This window comes from Oncorhynchus kisutch, linkage group LG11, assembly GCF_002021735.2.
Source record: "Oncorhynchus kisutch isolate 150728-3 linkage group LG11, Okis_V2, whole genome shotgun sequence".
Classification (NCBI taxonomy): domain Eukaryota; kingdom Metazoa; phylum Chordata; class Actinopteri; order Salmoniformes; family Salmonidae; genus Oncorhynchus; species Oncorhynchus kisutch.
Genome location: NC_034184.2, coordinates 83,226,711 through 83,245,318, shown reverse-complemented (window position 1 = coordinate 83,245,318; position 18,608 = coordinate 83,226,711). Strand labels below are relative to the sequence as shown.

At 46.1% G+C, this 18,608-nt stretch overlaps 1 protein-coding gene across 1 annotated transcript in view; it reads right to left on the bottom strand.

Moving 5' to 3' along the window:
* Positions 1-1,593: 1,593 nt before the first annotated feature.
* LOC109875784 (TLC domain-containing protein 4-B-like) overlaps positions 1,594-18,608 on the bottom strand; it is a 33,772-nt gene continuing 16,757 nt past the window's right edge. Inside the window, exons 3-7 of the mRNA XM_031836416.1 lie at positions 17,238-17,327; positions 16,950-17,008; positions 14,054-14,148; positions 4,371-4,444; positions 1,594-2,552 (exon numbers count right to left, since the gene is read on the bottom strand). Coding sequence (XP_031692276.1) covers positions 2,237-2,552; positions 4,371-4,444; positions 14,054-14,148; positions 16,950-17,008; positions 17,238-17,327 — 634 coding nt within the window. The 3' untranslated portion in view covers positions 1,594-2,236. The remainder of the gene's footprint in view (positions 2,553-4,370; positions 4,445-14,053; positions 14,149-16,949; positions 17,009-17,237; positions 17,328-18,608) is intronic.

Here is an 18,608-nt window from a genome sequence, read left to right as displayed (position 1 = left end):
CAGTTGAACTCACTCGTCTTGGATATAGGTTTGATTGATCTAGATGTCCATCCAGCCTTCTGACAGACAGTCAGTTTGGGTTTAAACAGGAAGATGCTACACCCTGCCCTTCCTCAGCAGACAGACAGCAGATTTTGAATGACACAATTACAACAATAGGTTTTTGCTGCATGGGTTATTTGAGTTGGTTGTTTTTTTTGGGTTGGTTGGGCTATTTGGGTTGGTTAGGTTGATTGGGTTGGTTGGGTTGATTGGGTTGGTTGGGTTGATTGGGTTGGTTGGGTTAGTTAGGTTGATTGGGTTGGTTGGGTAATTTGGGTTGGTTAGGTTGGTTGGGTTAGTTAGGTTGATATGGTTGGTTGGGTTAGTTAGGTTGATATGGTTAGTTTGGTTGATATGGTTGGTTGGGTTAGTTAGGTTGATTAGGTAAGTTAGGTTGGTTGGGTAAGTTAGGTTGGTTGGGTAAGTTAGGTTGGTTGGGTAAGTTAGGTTGGTTGGGTAAGTTAGGTTGGGTAAGTTAGGTTAGGTTGGGTAAGTTAGGTTGGTTGGGTAAGTTAGGTTGGGTAAGTTAGGTTAGGTTGGGTAAGTTAGGTTAGGTTGGGTAAGTTAGGGTAGGTTGGGTTGGTTGGTTAGGTTGGTTGAGTTGAGTAAGTTAGGTTGGTTGGTTGGTTGGGTAAGTTAGGTTGGTTGGGTTGATTGGGTTGGTTGGGTTGATTGGGTTGGTTGGGTTAGTTAGGTTGATTGGGTTGGTTGGGTTATTTGGGTTGGTTAGGTTGGTTGGGTTAGTTAGGTTGATATGGTTGGTTGGGTTAGTTAGGTTGATTAGGTAAGTTAGGTTGGTTGGGTAAGTTAGGTTGGTTGGGTAAGTTAGGTTGGTTGGGTAAGTTAGGTTAGGTTGGGTAAGTTAGGGTAGGTTGGGTTGGTTGGTTAGGTTGGTTGAGTTGAGTAAGTTAGGTTGGTTGGATGGGTAAGTTAGGTTGGTTGGGTAAGTTAGGTTGGTTGGTTGGGTTGGTTAGGTTGGCTGGGTAAGTTAGGTTGGTTGGGTAAGTTAGGTTAGGTTGGGTAAGTTAGGGTAGGTTGGGTTGGTTGGTTAGGTTGGTTGAGTTGAGTAAGTTAGGTTGGTTGGTTGGGTAAGTTAGGTTGGTTGGGTAAGTTAGGTTGGTTGGGTAAGTTAGGTTGGTTGGTTGGGTTGGTTAGGTTGGCTGGGTAAGTTAGGTTGGCTGGGTAAGTTAGGTTGGCTGGGTAAGTTAGGTTGGTTGGGTAAGTTAGGTTGGTTGGGTTGGTTGGGTAAGTTAGGTTAGGTTAGGTTGGGTAAGTTAGGTTGGCTGGGTAAGTTAGGTTGGTTGGGTTGGTTAGGTTGGTTGGGTAAGTTAGGTTAGATTAGGTTGGTTGGGTAAGTTAGGTTAGGTTGGGTTGGTTGGGTAAGTTAGGTTAGGTTGGGTTGGTTGGGTAAGTTAGGTTAGGTTGGGTAAGTTAGGTTAGGTTGGGTAAGTTAGGTTAGGTTGGTTGGGTAAGTTAGGTTGGTTGGGTAAGTTAGGTTGGTTGGGTAAGTTAGGTTAGGTTGGGTTGGTTAGGTTGGTTGTGTAAGTTAGGTTGGTTGGGTTGGTTGGTTGGGTAAGTTAGGTTAGGTTGGGTAGGTTGGGTTGGTTGGGTAAGTTAGGTTGGTTGTGTCCCAAAAATCTGTTTTTTAAAAACAGTTATTTTATTTGTACTCACCATTTGAACAATAATTAATTCCTCTGTTAAAAATGTAAATCAATAACCTACGGGATTCAGACACGCAGAATATTAAAGAGAGCAAAATTAAGTAAGGGGCTTGACGTTACTTTGGGGAGCATCACACCTTGAGTCTATGGTCTGCAACAAGCAGTAAACGTTTGACTTGGTGAAGTGTTGGGGAAAACAGATACGTCATCCCAGACATGCCGTTTTGTGATAAAATGCACAGAAAAATAATTGTCCATGCACAGAAAGTGTTGCTAACAGTTTCACCAACCACTGCCCCAGTTATTGTCCCTTTGTCCACATCCAGCACAATGCTCCAATCTCAAAAGGAAAGCAAAAATGTGCTGCGTCAACTAGCATAAAATTCAGTCCGTGTGAGACTTGGCTTTTGGTGTGTGTTAGTTGACCCTGAAACAGTCAGGTACTAATCCAATTGTGCACTAAAAAAAGGGGGGACAGTGGTTCAATGGGTTTCCCCTGGTCATTCCATCTACCATCCCCTTTTTGCTTCTTAGTCAGTCTTTCCATTCTCTCGTGTCTCCACGTTGTGCCGTCGGGCCGAGCACATGACCTTGTAGCAGCCGCGGGCGATCTTGTGCATCCACATGACGTTCATGACATCCAGCGAGACGCTGGAGATGATCCAGGCGGCGCGGCCTTCCGGCGGGACGCGGTAGAAGGCTTCGGTGCCGTACACGGACCACATGCGGCTGTAGTAGAGGGGCATGACGGCGATGCGAACCAGGAAGAAGACCAGGGCCATTGCCATCCCGTTAGCGATGTTGGGCTTGGAGGACTTGGGGTAACCTAACACTTCAAAGAACCAGCTGGAAGACACAGTCAGAACAACAATGTAAAAAAAGACACAGTCAGAACAACAATGTAAAGAAAGACACCGTCAGAACAACAATGTAAAGAAAGACACAGTCAGAACAACAATGTAAAGAACGACACAGTCGGAACAACAATGTAAAGAACGAGTCAGTCAGAACAACAATGTAAAGAAAGACAGTCAGAACAACATTGTAAAGAAAGACAGTCAGAACAACATTGTAAAGAAAGACAGTCAGAACAACATTGTAAAGAAAGACAGTCAGAACAACATTGTAAAGAAAGACAGTCAGAACAACATTGTAAAGAAAGACAGTCAGAACAACATTGTAAAGAAAGACACCGTCAGAACAACATTGTAAAGAAAGACACCGTCAGAACAACATTGTAAAGAAAGACAGTCAGAACAACATTGTAAAGAAAGACAGTCAGAACAACATTGTAAAGAAAGACAGTCAGAACAACATTGTAAAGAAAGACAGTCAGAACAACATTGTAAAGAAAGACAGTCAGAACAACATTGTAAAGAAAGACAGTCAGAACAACATTGTAAAGAAAGACAGTCAGAACAACATTGTAAAGAAACAGTCAGAACAACATTGTAAAGAAAGACAGTCAGAACAACATTGTAAAGAAACAGTCAGAACAACAATGTAAAGAAACAGTCAGAACAACATTGTAAAGAAAGACAGTCAGAACAACATTGTAAAGAAACAGTCAGAACAACAATGTAAAGAAACAGTCAGAACAACATTGTAAAGAAAGACAGTCAGAACAACAAGTAAAGAAAGACAGTCAGAACAACATTGTAAAGAAAGACAGTCAGAACAACATTGTAAAGAAAGACAGTCAGAACAACATTGTAAAGAAACAGTCAGAACAACAATGTAAAGAAACAGTCAGAACAACATTGTAAAGAAACAGTCAGAACAACATTGTAAAGAAACAGTCAGAACAACAAGTAAAGAAAGAGCAAACTGAGGTTTAACTTTGGGCCTAACAGGATTCAAACAACATATCTTTCACATGTGTGAACATAAAAAATGCCCAGTAAAATCAATATATGAAAATCGTAAACATGGGTGTATGGGACTTGGCTTTAAACAAATCAACCCTCAAGCATGCCTCATTTTGACACCAAAGGCATGTTTTTCTTTTTTTACCATAGCCCAAAAATGGTTTATTCAATTATTCCAATTGTTCATGACTTTGTCATTCAACTTGTTGAAAAAATACTAAATCATTGTATAGTATTTCTGTATCAATATGGACGTTTGGGGTCATTTTGACTCCCCTAAGATTGTGCTTTTCTATACCACGTACCGTATGACTATGTACAAAACCAAAATTACCTTATTTTTGTGCATAAAAAAATCTGCCAATGGTATAAATACTTAATAGAACTGCAAAACAGAACTCAGATACGCTGTAAATCTACACAGCTGTAGTGGTGTGTATTTCCCCGAATCAGCCCCGATCGTGGACTACAGGAAAAGGCGGGCCGAACAGGCCCACATTAACATCAACAGGGCTGTAGTGGAGCGGGTCGAGAGTTTCAAGTTCCTTGGTGTCCACATCGAATCCCCTGGCTGACAAGGTAAAACTCTGTCGTTCTGCCCCTGAACAAGGCAGTTAACCCACTGTTCCCCGGTAGGCTGTCAATGTAAATAAGAATTTGCTCTAAACTGACTTGCCCAGTTAAATAAATATATATCTTTTTTTAATGTTTTTTTTTTTGAAAGTTCAGGCCTCAGAGTGTGGGGTGGTACCTACCATACGCATAATAAATATGTTTATATACATCTTATACATACCGCTGGTTCACACACGGCGTGGAGAACTCTGCAAGCAGACGGAAGTTAGCAAAATAAGGCAACATCCCTTGTCCCTGGAAGAAGAACAAGGTAAAAAGAAAAACCGAAAGAAACAAATGAAACAGGAAAGAAAAGATGCTTTCAATACCAAGGCTGTTTGAGAACACGTTTTCCAGCTTCTTATTGCCTCATTATCCTGAAATGTACGTTTATGCGCTGAAAAGTTCAGTATGGTTCAAGTGAGGCCTTCACACCGTTTGCGCCCAGAAAGATTCATCCATCGCCAATAACAAAAGAACACAAGGCATGTGATAATAATGGGGGGGGGCGAGTTAAGATCTCACTTTCACCATACTGAACTTTTCAGCGCATAAACGTACATTTCAGGATCACTCAATATTAAGGTACAAAAGATAAATGTATTTTCCAATGGCAATAACAAGCGGGAAAACGTGCTCTCAAACAGCCTTGGTATTACATACCGTACGTACGTGAGGGTTATAACTCTGCTACAGATATCTTGGTGAAGAGACATTTTGATCTGTCAGTGCTGAACCAAAACTGAGATTAAGGAGACATTTTCAGATCTAAAATTAAATCATTGAAATCACTCTCTGAATATAGGTCGGCTCTTCTTCTATTTTTCAGATCAAACAGAAAACGTCTCGTCCCTCGGGAGACTCAGCTAACTTCTGAAGGATTTATAGGTTCCATTTAATCTGTTGTTCTATTTCATCTCCAGTAGACCCTAATAAACCCAGTCATATGATTTAGGGTCTATTTGAGATGAGAACAGCTATGAGAAGAGCTATGAGGCTTCAGTACCGAAAGACCACGTGAAGTTAATTAGGGTGCCACTCATTGAAAAGTGTGAGTTTTGCCAGTGAAACAGCTAAATTAAAATCCCTTCACACAAACAGTGAATAGGATAGCACCACTGCTAACAACATAGTGTGCGCATACAGCCAGGATTTTACGAGTAGACATTCAGCCACTAGCCAAATGTGCAATGTTTAGCCATGATTAGCCATGATTAGCCATGATTAGCCATGATTAGACATGATTAGCCATGATTAGCCATGATTAGCAACAATTAGCCATGATTAGCCATGATTAGCCATGATTAGCCACGCTTAGCCACGATTAGCCATGATTCAACTGACCTGAGCCCTAGGACCATGCCCCAGGACTACCTGACATGATGACTCCTTGCTGTCCCCAGTCCACCTGGCCATGCTGCTGCTCCAGTTTCAACTTCCACCTGACTGTGCTGCTGCTCCAGTTTCAACTGTTCTGCCTTATTATTATTCGACCATGCTGGTCATTTATGAACATTTGAACATCTTGGCCATGTTCTGTTATAATCTCCACCCGGCACAGCCAGAAGAGGACTGGCCACCCCACATAGCCTGGTTCCTCTCTAGGTTTCTTCCTAGGTATTGGCCTTTCTAGGGAGTTTTTCCTAGCCACCGTGCTTCTACACCTGCATTGCTTGCTGTTTGGGGTTTTAGGCTGGGTTTCTGTACATCACTTTGAGATATCAGCTGATGTACGAAGGGCTATATAAATAAATTTGATTTGATTTGATTAGCCACGATTAGCTATGATTAGCCATGATTAGCCATGCTTAGCCATGATTAGCCATGATTAGCCATGATTAGCCATGCTTAGCTATGATTAGCCATGCTTAGCCATGATTAGCCATGATTAGCCATGCTTAGCCATGATTAGCCATGATTAGCCATGCTTAGCCATGATTAGCCATGATTAGCCATGCTTAGCCATGATTAGCCACGATTAGCCATGCTTAGCCATGATTAGCCATGATTAGCCATGCTTAGCCATGATTAGCCATGCTTAGCCATGATTAGCCATGATTAGCCATGCTTAGCCATGATTAGCCATGATTAGCCATGATTAGCCATGCATACAGTGCATCCGGAAAGTATTCAGCCCCTTTGACTTTTCCCACATTTTGTTAAGTTGCATTCTAAAATGTATTAAATTGTTATGTTTTTTTTCTCCCATCAATCTACACATAATATCCCATAATGACAAAGCCGAAATGTTTGCAAATGTATAAAAAACAGAAATACCTTATTTACATAAGTATTCAGACCCTTTGCTATGAGACTCGAAATTGAGCTCAGGTGCATCCTGTTTCCATTGATCATCCTTGTTTCTACAACTTGATTGGAGTCCACCTGTGGTAAATTCAATTGACTGGACATGATTCGTAAAGGCACACACCTGTATATTTAAGGTTACACAGTTGACAGTGCACGTCAGAGCAAAAACCAAGCCATGGGGTCGAAGGAATTGTTCGTAGAGCTCCGAGACAGGATTGCGTCGAGGCACAGATCTGGGTGAAGTTACCAAAACATTTCTGCAGCATTGAAGGTCCCCAAGAACACAGTGGCCTCTATCATTCTTATATGAAAGAAGTTTGGATCCACTAAGATTCTTCCTAGAGCTGGCCGCCCGGCCAAACTGACCAATCAGAGGAGAAAGGCCTTGGTCAGGGAGGCGACCAAGAACCCGATAGTCACTCTGACAGAGCTCCAGAGAACCTTCCAGAAGGACAACAATCTCTGCAGCACTCCACCAATCAGGCATTTATGGTAGACGGAAGCCACTCCTCAGTAAACGGCGCATGACAGGCCACTTGTAGTTTGCCAAAAGGCACCTAAAGGACTCTCAGACTATGAGAAACAAGATTCTCTCCTCTGATAAAACCAAGATTGAACTTTTTGGCCTGAATACCAAGTGTCACGTCTAGAAGAAACCTGGCACCATCCCTATGGTGAAGCATGGTGGTGGCAGCATCATGCTGTGGGGATGTTTTTCAGTGGCAGGGACTTGGAGACTAGTCAGGATCGAGGGAAAGATGAACGGAGAAAAGTACAGAGAGATTATTGATGAAAACCTGCTCCAGAGCGTTCAGGACCTCAGACTGGGGTGAAGGTTCACCTTCCAGCAGGACAACGACCCTAAGCACACAGCCAAGACAACGCAGTAGTGGCTTCGGGACAAGTCTCTGAATGTCCTTAAGTGGCCCAGCCTGAGCCCGGACTTGAACCCGATCGAACATTTCTGGACAGACCTGAAAATAGCTGTGCAGCGACACTACCCATCCAACCTGACAGAGCTTGAGAGGATATGCAGAGATCAATGGGAGAAACTTCCCAAATACAGGTGTGCCAAGCTTGTAGCGTCATACCCAAGAAGACTCAAGGCTGTAACTAAAAATGTACTTAAACAAAGAACTGAGTCTGAATACTTTAAATGTGATACTTCAGGTTTTTCAGACATTTCTAAAAACCTGTTTTTGGTTTGTCATTATGGGGTATTGTGTGTAGATTGATGACGATTTTATTTTTATTTAATCCATTTTAGAATAACGAGGTAATGTAACAGAATGTGGAAAATGTCAAGGGGTCTGAATACTTTCCAAATGCACTGTATAAGAGCCATGTGGTTATAGGACGGTACTGTAGCAGGACCGGCCATTAAAACCCTCACATGAGCAGCAGTTAAGGGTCTCTCTCTCTCTCTCTCTCTCTCTCTCTCATATGTTATTTATTGCAGGCCTAATACAGGCTACGATTATCCAAATAGGACACTCCAAAAGGGGAAACTTACCTTTTAACAAAAGTCATAAATAGCATGTACTCACTCTCAAGATATGGACGTGTCAGGACACAATGCATTTGCTTCAAGTCTATACCAGAGCGGATATGAACTTTCCCCAGCATCTCTATGCTAATACCTCTAGATACTGGTAAGTCCATACTGTTACTGGACAGATAGGTCAGAGTAGCAGACAAGACAGGAAGGATTCAGTCCAGACGAGTCAGCCCGTTCTACAAAACCTCGTTTGAATTTGGTCGTTTTTTTTTCTTTGCTTGAATGTTTTGCTGGTAATTGTGGGCCTAAATTATTTTAAGAAATCATATTAGCAAAGGATAAAGATAGACAGACAGATTAGGGGGGGGGGGGGAGTGTAACTATAGTTACAAGCAACAAAAAGAAGCATCGACAACGTTGATAGTTTAGCATGAGTTCTTGAACTCAAACAGCAATCAAATATTAGCCTATGAATTCATTTGCTTGTTTAGCAAGCTATTTTACCACAAGTTCTGTAGTATAGCCTTATTGTTTCCCCACTGATCTAGTATGACATAATAACAGAACACAATCTACAATAGAACAGCTGGTTTAATTAACAATATGTCACCAAATTAACTACATGGGGCGGCAGGGTAGCCTAGTGGTTAGAGCGTTGGACTAGTAACCGGAAGGTTGCAAGTTCAAACCCCCGAGCTGACAAGGTACAAAACTGTTGTTCTGCCCCTGAACAGGCAGTTAACCCACTGTTCCTAGGCTGTCATTGAAAATAAGAATTTGTTCTTAACTGACTTGCCTAGTTAAATAAATAAAAAACATACTATATATACCAGCTTTGATACAATTCTTATTTTAAATCACACAAAAAAGTAAGTAAATTATGAATTAAATTGGATGTTAGTTAATGAGGGTTTTTATGTTGATTAAGTTCTTCATGTTGACTAAGCAGTCACGAATGTCCAGTGACAGTACGGCCTTAACCACCGTGTCATATGTCCTTCTGATCGCCTGTCAGTTGTAGCAGCAAGACAATTTAACCACATGGTAAATTATCTTGAGAAGTAGAAGTATTGCGGTCTTCAACAACACCATTCATTTTGCTCCGTTGTTTTAACATAATGGACTTTCTGTCTCGAGAGAGAAAGGTCTAAAAAAAGACATTTACATAGGAATGCATTGCACCTCCGATAGGAAGCTTATTGCTTATGCAATGCATATACTGTACATTATGGTACTTCAAGTGTATTCATTTAATCCAGTTGTGTAGGAATACAATTCGCATACAATGCTTAGGGAAAATTATTGTAAAAAGGTTTAAGGATTTGGGTTGGCATGAATCACGGCCTGATCTTTGCCTTATTGATGAGCCTAGTGGTTAGAGCGTTGGGCCAGTAACCGAAAGGTTGCTAGATCAAATCCCCGAACTGACAAGGTAAGAATCTGTCGTTCTTCCCCTGAACAAGGCAGTTAACCCACTGTTCCTCAAGGCCGTCATTAAAAAATAAGAATTTGGTCTTAACTGACTTGTCTAGTTAGATAAAGGTAAAAAACTTCAAACAGAGACGGTTGAAGTTAAGTAGGCGAGCCCTCACAGAGCTATTATGGGGCATTACAGTGAGCACACGTTCATAGACGAGATGCATTTCAGCATCATCCACGGCAAAGTGGTATCATTAACATTTCAGTTGTTTTCAAGGGCCCTTTGCCATAACAGACAAGTGAGAAGAAACTGTGGAAATAGTGGGGTGGAGAGCGTGAGAGAAAGGAGACAGAACAGTAGGAGGTAAGTTGTTTTGGCATGCACACACAGTACTGTTAAGACCTGGGAAAGCCAGGAGAAAATGGAGGCATGCACAGCTCAGCTCAGTCCAGCTCTATATAAGGCTGAGTCAGTGAAAGAAAAGCAGGATATTTTAATGGGAAGAAGATGACGAAGGGAAAGGCAACGAGGGTGTCGGCCACTACCATCACTAAGCATTCCATGCAAAAAAATACCAACACTGTCACCATAGCCATAATCATGAGCTATAGAACCAGGTGACCAGGAAGACTACAGACCAAGGGTGAACAGCAGTGACCTGGATGACTGGGCTAAAAACCTGTTTCAGCATTATAACTAGTGGTTATAGTGGCTTTAACCAGCATACAACCTGTTTCATCATTATAACTAGTGGTTATAGTGGCTTTAACCAGCATACAACCTGTTACAGCATTATAACTAGTGGTTATAGTGGCTTTAACCAGCATACAACCTGTTACAGCATTATAACTAGTGGTTATAGTGGCTTTAACCAGCATACAACCTGTTACAGCATTATAACTAGTGGTTATAGTGGCTTTAACCAGCATACAACCTGTTTCAGCATTATAACTAGTGGTTATAGTGGCTTTAACCAGCATACAACCTGTTACAGCATTATAACTAGTGGTTATAGTGGCTTTAACCAGCATACAACCTGTTATAGCATTATAACGAGTGGTTATAGTGGCTTTAACCAGCATACAACCTGTTTCAGCATTCTAACCAGTTGTTATAGTGGTTATAACCAGTATATAACCTGTTTCAGCATTCTAACCAGTTGTTATAGTGGTTATAACCAGTATATAACCTGTTTCAGCATTCTAACCAGTTGTTATAGTGGTTATAACCAGTATATAACCTGTTTCAGCATTCTAACCAGTTGTTATAGTGGTTATAACCAGTATATAACCTGTGTCAGCATTCTAACCAGTTGTTATAGTGGTTATAACCAGCATATAACCTGTGTCAGCATTCTAACCAGTTGTTATAGTGGTTATAACCAGTATATAACCTGTGTCAGCATTCTAACCAGTTGTTATAGTGGTTATAACCAGCATATAACCTGTGTCAGCATTCTAACCAGTTGTTATAGTGGTTATAACCAGTTGTTATAGTGGTTATAACCAGCTTCTGTGTCACTGTCCAGTCAAACGAGACAAGTTGCTTGACAAGACAATGCTGATGAAGCATGGTCATACCTGATACTCAACGCTATCAAACCTATCAAATATTCTTTCAATCCAAACTAAATCGCTAACGATCATCCTAAACACAAAATAACACGTACTTCTCGTACCGTAACCACAACCCTTGTCATAACAAGAGACAGTCAACAAGCAACTCTGTAACTGATGTAACCTTTGACCTCATACTAATGTAACTGATGTCCTGCTCTTCTGTTCAACAGCTGAGGACTAGCTAATGAGAGGCACTTAGAAGATCATGTAAAACTAATGCCAGTAGGTTAACATCACATGTTCTCATTAGCAGAGTCCTAGTGGAGCTAACAGTAGGTTAACATCACGTTCTCACTAGCAGAGTCCTAGTGGAGCTAACAGGTGCAAAGCTGTGTTAGCTAGTTAGCACTCACTCACCCTCCCTGCCCTGTGTTCAGCATCACTCACCCTCCCTGCCCTGCGTTCAGCATCACTCACCCTCCCTGCCCTGCGTTCAGCATCACTCACCCTCCCTGCCCTGCGTTCAGCATCACTCACCCTCCCTGCCCTGCGTTCAGCATCACTCACCCTCCCTGCTCTGCGTTCAGCATCACTCACCCTCCCTGCCCTGCGTTCAGCATCACTCACCCTCCCTGCCCTGCGTTCAGCATCACTCACCCTCCCTGCCCTGCATTCAGCATCACACTCACCCTCCCTGCCCTGCATTCAGCATCTCACTCACCCTCCCTGCCCTGCGTTCAGCATCACTCACCCTCCCTGCCCTGCGTTCAGCATCACTCACCCTTTCTGCCCTGCGTTCAGCATCACTCACCCTCCCTGCCCTGCATTCAGCATCTCACTTACCCTCCCTGCCCTGCGTTCAGCATCACTCACCCTCCCTGCCCTGCATTCAGCATCACACTCACCCTCCCTGCCCTGCATTCAGCATCACACTCACCCTCCCTGCCCTGCATTCAGCATCTCACTCACCCTCCCTGCCCTGCGTTCAGCATCACTCACCCTCCCTGCCCTGCGTTCAGCATCACACTCACCCTCCCTGCCCCGCGTTCAGCATCACACACCCTCCCTCCTTGCGTTCGGCATCACTCACCCTTCCTCCCTGCGTTCAGCATCACTCACCCTCCCTGCGTTCAGCATCACTCACCCTCCCTGCGTTCAGCATCACTCACCCTCCCTGCCCTGCGTTCAGCATCACTCACCCTCCCTGCCCTGGGTTCAGCATCACTCACCCTCCCTGTGTTCAGCATCACTCACCCTCCCTGCGTTCAGCATCACTCACCCTCCCTGCGTTCAGCATCACACACCCTCCCTGCGTTCAGCATCACTCACCCTCCCTGCCCTGCATTCAGCATCACTCACCCTCCCTGCCCTGCGTTCAGCATCACTCACCCTCCCTGCATTCAGCATCACTCACCCTCCCTGCGTTCAGCATCACTCACCCTCCCTGCAATGCGTTCAGCATCACTCACCCTCCCTGCCCTGCGTTCAGCATCACTCACCCTCCCTGCCCTGCGTTCAGCATCACTCACCCTCCCTGCCCTGGGTTCAGCATCACTCACCCTCCCTGCGTTCAGCATCACTCACCCTCCCTGCGTTCAGCATCACTCACCCTCCCTGCGTTCAGCATCACACACCCTCCCTGCATCCAGCATCACTCACCCTCCCTGCCCTGCGTTCAGCATCACTCACCCTCCCTGCCCTGCGTTCAGCATCACTCACCCTCCCTGCGTTCAGCATCACTCACCCTCCCTGCCCTGCGTTCAGCTTCACTCACCCTCCCTGCATTCAGCATCACCCACCCTCCCTGCCCTGTGTTCAGCATCACTCACCCTCCCTGTGTTCAGCATCACTCACCCTCCCTGCCCTGGGTTCAGCATCACTCACCCTCCCTGCGTTCAGCATCACTCACCCTCCCTGCGTTCAGCATCACTCACCCTCCATGCCCTGCGTTCAGCATCACACACCTTCCCTGCATTCAGCATCACTCACCCTCCCTGCGTTCAGCATCACTCACCCTCCCTGCAATGCGTTCAGCATCACTCACCCTCCCTGCCCTGCGTTCAGCATCACTCACCCTCCCTGCCCTGCGTTCAGCATCACTCACCCTCCCTGCGTTCAGCATCACTCACCCTCCCTGCCCTGCGTTCAGCTTCACTCACCCTCCCTGCATTCAGCATCACCCACCCTCCCTGCCCTGTGTTCAGCATCACTCACCCTCCCTGTGTTCAGCATCACTCACCCTCCCTGCGTTCAGCATCACTCACCCTCCCTGCCCTGCGTTCAGCATCACTCACCCTCCCTGCCCTGCGTTCAGCATCACTCACCCTCCCTGCCCTGCGTTCAGCATCACTCACCCTCCCTGCCCTGCGTTCAGCATCACTCACCCTCCCTGCGTTCAGCATCACTCACCCTCCCTGCCCTGCGTTCAGCATCACTCACCCTCCCTGCCCTGCGTTCAGCATCACTCACCCTCCCTGCCCTGCGTTCAGCATCACTCACCCTCCCTGCCCTGCGTTCAGCATCACTCACCCTCCCTGCGTTCAGCATCACCCACCCTCCCTGCGTTCAGCATCACTCACCCTCCCTGCCCTGCGTTCAGCATCACTCACCCTCCCTGCCCTGCGTTCAGCATCACTCACCCTCCCTGCGTTCAGCATCACTCACCCTCCCTGCCCTGCGTTCAGCATCACTCACCCTCCCTGCCCTGCGTTCAGCATCACTCACCCTCCCTGCCCTGCGTTCAGCATCACTCACCCTCCCTGCCCTGCGTTCAGCATCACTCACCCTCCCTGCCCTGCGTTCAGCATCACTCACCCTCCCTGCATTCAGCATCACTCACCCTCCCTGCCCTGCGTTCAGCATCACTCACCCTCCCTGCCCTGCGTTCAGCATCACTCACCCTCCCTGCCCTGCGTTCAGCATCACTCACCCTCCCTGCATTCAGCATCACTCACCCTCCCTGCCCTGCGTTCAGCATCACTCACCCTCCTGCCCTCACCGTCACACAGCTGTTCACCTTTAGCTGTATCTTTCCCATCATGCCTGCATGTTCTGCTATTGGACAACAGGGAACTCACCAGTACATAGTAGTAAGCATACAGTGCAGCCAGGTGATGCACTACAAAGAACTTGTCGCCTATCGCCTTCCAATAGTAAAATATTATCAGCAGATCTGGAACACAAAGGAAAAGAGCAACACGGGAGTTAACTGAGATCATGTTGCAGCAGGTGAACAAAAAGCTGGGTTCAGAAATGAAACTAAAACATCAAAAAAACATGTACAGTCAAAAAGGAAATAGCCAATGTTCCCGACGCCGATACCCAACGTCGCCGAAGTGTGGCTAAAGATGGTCGAGGATGGCCTGTAATGAACGAGGAACGGTGAAAGAAAGCCTGGTAAAATCAAATCAAAGTTTATTCGTCACGTGCTCCGAATACAACAGGTGTAGTAGACCTTACAGTGAAATGCTTACTTACAGGCTCTAAACAATGGTGCGGGGAAAAAAAGAGAAAAGAAAGTGTATGTGTGTGGGTGTGTGTGTGTGTGTAGGTAGGTAAAGAAATAAAACAACAGTAAAAAGACATTTGAAAATAAGAGTAGCAAGGCTCTATACAGACACCGGTTAGTCAGGCTGATTGAGGTAGTATGTACATGTAGGTATCGTTAAAGTGACTAAGCATGTAGTGAACAAGGAACGGTGAAAGACAGCCTGTCAGAACGGTGAAAGACAGCCTGTCAGAATGGTGAAAGACAGCCTGGTGGAACGTTGAAAGACAGCCTGTCAGAACGGTGAAAGACAGCCTGGTGGAACGGTGAAAGACAGCCTGGTGGAACGGTGAAAGACAGCCTGGTGGAACGGTGAAAGACAGCCTGGTGGAATGGTGAAAGACAGCCTGGTGGAACGGTGAAAGACAGCCTGGTGGAACGGTGAAAGACAGCCTGGTGGAACGGTGAAAGACAGCCTGGTGGAATGGTGAAAGACAGCCTGGTGGAACGGTGAAAGACAGCCTGTCAGAACGGTGAAAGACAGCCTGTCAGAATGGTGAAAGACAGCCTGTCAGAACGGTGAAAGACAGCCTGTCAGAACGGTGAAAGACAGCCTGTCAGAACGGTGAAAGACAGCCTGGTGGAACGGTGAAAGACAGCCTGTCAGAACGGTGAAAGACAGCCTGTCAGAACGGTGAAAGACAGCCTGGTGGAACGGTGAAAGACAGTCTGTCAGAACGGTGAAAGACAGCCTGTCAGAATGGTGAAAGACAGCCTGTAGGAACGGTGAAAGACAGCCTGGTGGAACGGTGAAAGACAGCCTGTAGGAACGGTGAAAGACAGCCTGGTGGAACGGTGAAAGACAGCCTGTCAGAACGGTGAAAGACAGCCTGGTGGAACGGTGAAAGACAGCCTGGTGGAACGGTGAAAGACAGCCTGTAGGAACGGTGAAAGACAGCCTGTAGGAACGGTGAAAGACAGCCTGTCAGAACGGTGAAAGACAGCCTGTCAGAACGGTGAAAGACAGCCTGTCAGAATGGTGAAAGACAGCCTGTAGGAACGGTGAAAGACAGCCTGGTGGAATGATGAAAGACAGCCTGTCGGAACGGTGAAAGACAGCCTGTCAGAATGGTGAAAGACAGCCTGTAGGAACGGTGAAAGACAGCCTGGTGGAATGATGAAAGACAGCCTGTCGGAACGGTGAAAGACAGCCTGTCAGAATGGTGCAAGACAGCCTGTCAGAACGGTGAAAGACAGCCTGGTGGAACGGTGAAAGATAGCCTGTCAGAACGGTGAAGGACAGCCTGTCAGAACGGTGAAAGTCAGCCTGGTGGAACGGTGAAGGACAGCCTGTCAGAACGGTGAAAGACAGCCTGGTGGAACGGTGAAAGACAGCCTGTCAGAACGGTGAAAGACAGCCTGTCAGAATGGTGAAAGACGGCCTAGTGGAACGGTGAAAGACAGTCTGTCGGAACGGTGAAAGACAGTCTGTCAGAACGGTGAAAGACAGCCTGTCAGAATGGTAAAAGACAGCCTGTAGGAACGGTGAAAGACAGCCTGGTGGAACGGTGAAAGACAGCCTGTCAGAACGGTGAAAGACAGCCTGGTGGAACGGTGAAAGACAGCCTGGTGGAATGATGAAAGACAGCCTGTCGGAACGGTGAAAGACAGCCTGTCAGAATGGTGAAAGACAGCCTGTAGGAACGGTGAAAGACAGCCTGGTGGAATGATGAAAGACAGCCTGTCGGAACGGTGAAAGACAGCCTGTCAGAATGGTGCAAGACAGCCTGTCAGAACGGTGAAAGACAGCCTGGTGGAACGGTGAAAGATAGCCTGTCAGAACGGTGAAGGACAGCCTGTCAGAACGGTGAAAGTCAGCCTGGTGGAACGGTGAAGGACAGCCTGTCAGAACGGTGAAAGACAGCCTGTCAGAACGGTGAAAGACAGCCTGGTGGAACGGTGAAAGACAGCCTGGTGGAACGGTGAAAGACAGCCTGTCAGAACGGTGAAAGACAGCCTGGTGGAACGGTGAAAGACAGCCTGTCAGAACGGTGAAAGACAGCCTGTCAGAATGGTGAAAGACGGCCTAGTGGAACGGTGAAAGACAGTCTGTCGGAACGGTGAAAGACAGTCTGTCAGAACGGTGAAAGACAGCCTGTCAGAATGGTAAAAGACAGCCTGTAGGAACGGTGAAAGACAGCCTGGTGGAACGGTGAAAGACAGCCTGTCAGAACGGTGAAAGACAGCCTGGTGGAACGGTGAAAGACAGCCTGGTGGAACGGTGAAAGACAGCCTGTAGGAACGGTGAAAGACAGCCTGTAGGAACGGTGAAAGACAGCCTGTCAGAACGGTGAAAGACAGCCTGTCAGAACGGTGAAAGACAGCCTGGTGGAACGGTGAAGGACAGCCTGTCAGAATGGTGAAAGACAGCCTGTCAGAACGGTGAAAGTGTGTATGCGACTAAAGTGTGTCCGTGCCGATCTTACCAGATATGAGGTAGCCTGTTGTCATGCCAACATTTATCTTCACAAGTGTGGGATCTCCCCTGTTGGCAGAAAAAGACGAGGAAAACGTTAAACACATCACAACAGGGTTCTTTATAACATACAGTAGCAGTATGTACACAACACCACTACGACAGAGCAACAGGGTCCTATATAACATACAGTAGCAGTATGTACACAACACCACTACGACAGAGCAACAGGGTCCTATATAACATACAGTAGCAGTATGTACACAACACCACTACGACAGAGTAACAGGGTCCTCACCAGACGGGATCTTCATTGACGGCGTCGTCAAACAGCAGGATGTAGAGGCAAAAGAACCCCACTACCAGGGCATGGAGTGTGGACACCGTCCTAAAACACACAGAAACCTTGTCAAATCTGTGATGAAACACACACACACACACCTTGTCAAATCTGTGATAAAACACACACACACACACCTTGTCAAATCTGTGATAAAACACACACACACCTTGTCAAATCTGTGATGAAACACACACACACACACCTTGTCAAATCTGTGATAAAACACACACACACACACCTTGTCAAATCTGTGATAAAACACACACACACCTTGTCAAATCTGTGATGAAACACACACACACACACACCTTGTCAAATCTGTAATGAAACACACACACCTTGTCAAATCTGTGATGAAACACACACACACACACACACACACACACACACACACACACACACACACCTTGTCAAATCTGTGATGAAACACTTTTTAATAAGTGATGCAGATTAAGCATTTGAGAGCGCAGGAGGGCGCAGGGTGAATTAATTCTCTGGTTGCACGGCCACCGGCAGACAGATTCAGCCCAATTAGAGAAGGAGATGAAACGCTGTTCAGGGGTCAGTCAGTCACTCAGATATCAGAGAATCAGGCAGTCAGACAGACAGCAGAGGGTCAGTCAGTCAGTCAGAGGAGAGTCAGGCAGTCAGTCAGAGGAGAGTCAGTCAGTCAGAGGAGAGTCAGGCAGTCAGAGGAGAGTCAGGCAGTCAGAGGAGAGTCAGGCAGTCAGAGGAGAGTCAGAGGAGAATCAGGCAGTCAGACAGACAGCAGAGGGTCAGTCAGTCAGAGGAGAATCAGTCAGTCAGTCAGAGGAGAGTCAGACAGTCAGAGGAGAATCAGTCAGTCAGTCAGACAGCAGAGTCAGTCAGTCAGTCAGATATCAGTCAGTCAGATATCAGTCAGTCAGTCAGTCATATCAGTCAGTTAGATCAGTTAGTCAGTCAGTCAGATATCAGTCAGTCAGTCAGTCAGATATCAGTCAGTCAGTCAGATATCAGTCAGTCAGTCAGATGGCAGAGAGTCCGTCAGTCAGATAGCAGAGAGTCAGTCAGTCAGATAGCAGAGTCAGTCAGTCAGATAGCAGAGAGTCAGTCAGTCAGATAGCAGAGAGTCAGTCAGTCAGATAGCAGAGAGTCCGTCAGTCAGATGGCAGAGAGTCAGTCAGTCAGATGGCAGAGAGTCAGTCAGTCAGATAGCAGAGAGTCAGTCAGTCAGATAGCAGAGAGTCAGTCAGTCAGATAGCAGAGAGTCAGTCAGTCAGATGGCAGAGAGTCTGGCAGTCAGATGGCAGAGAGTCTGACAGTCAGGTGGCAGAGTCTGGCAGT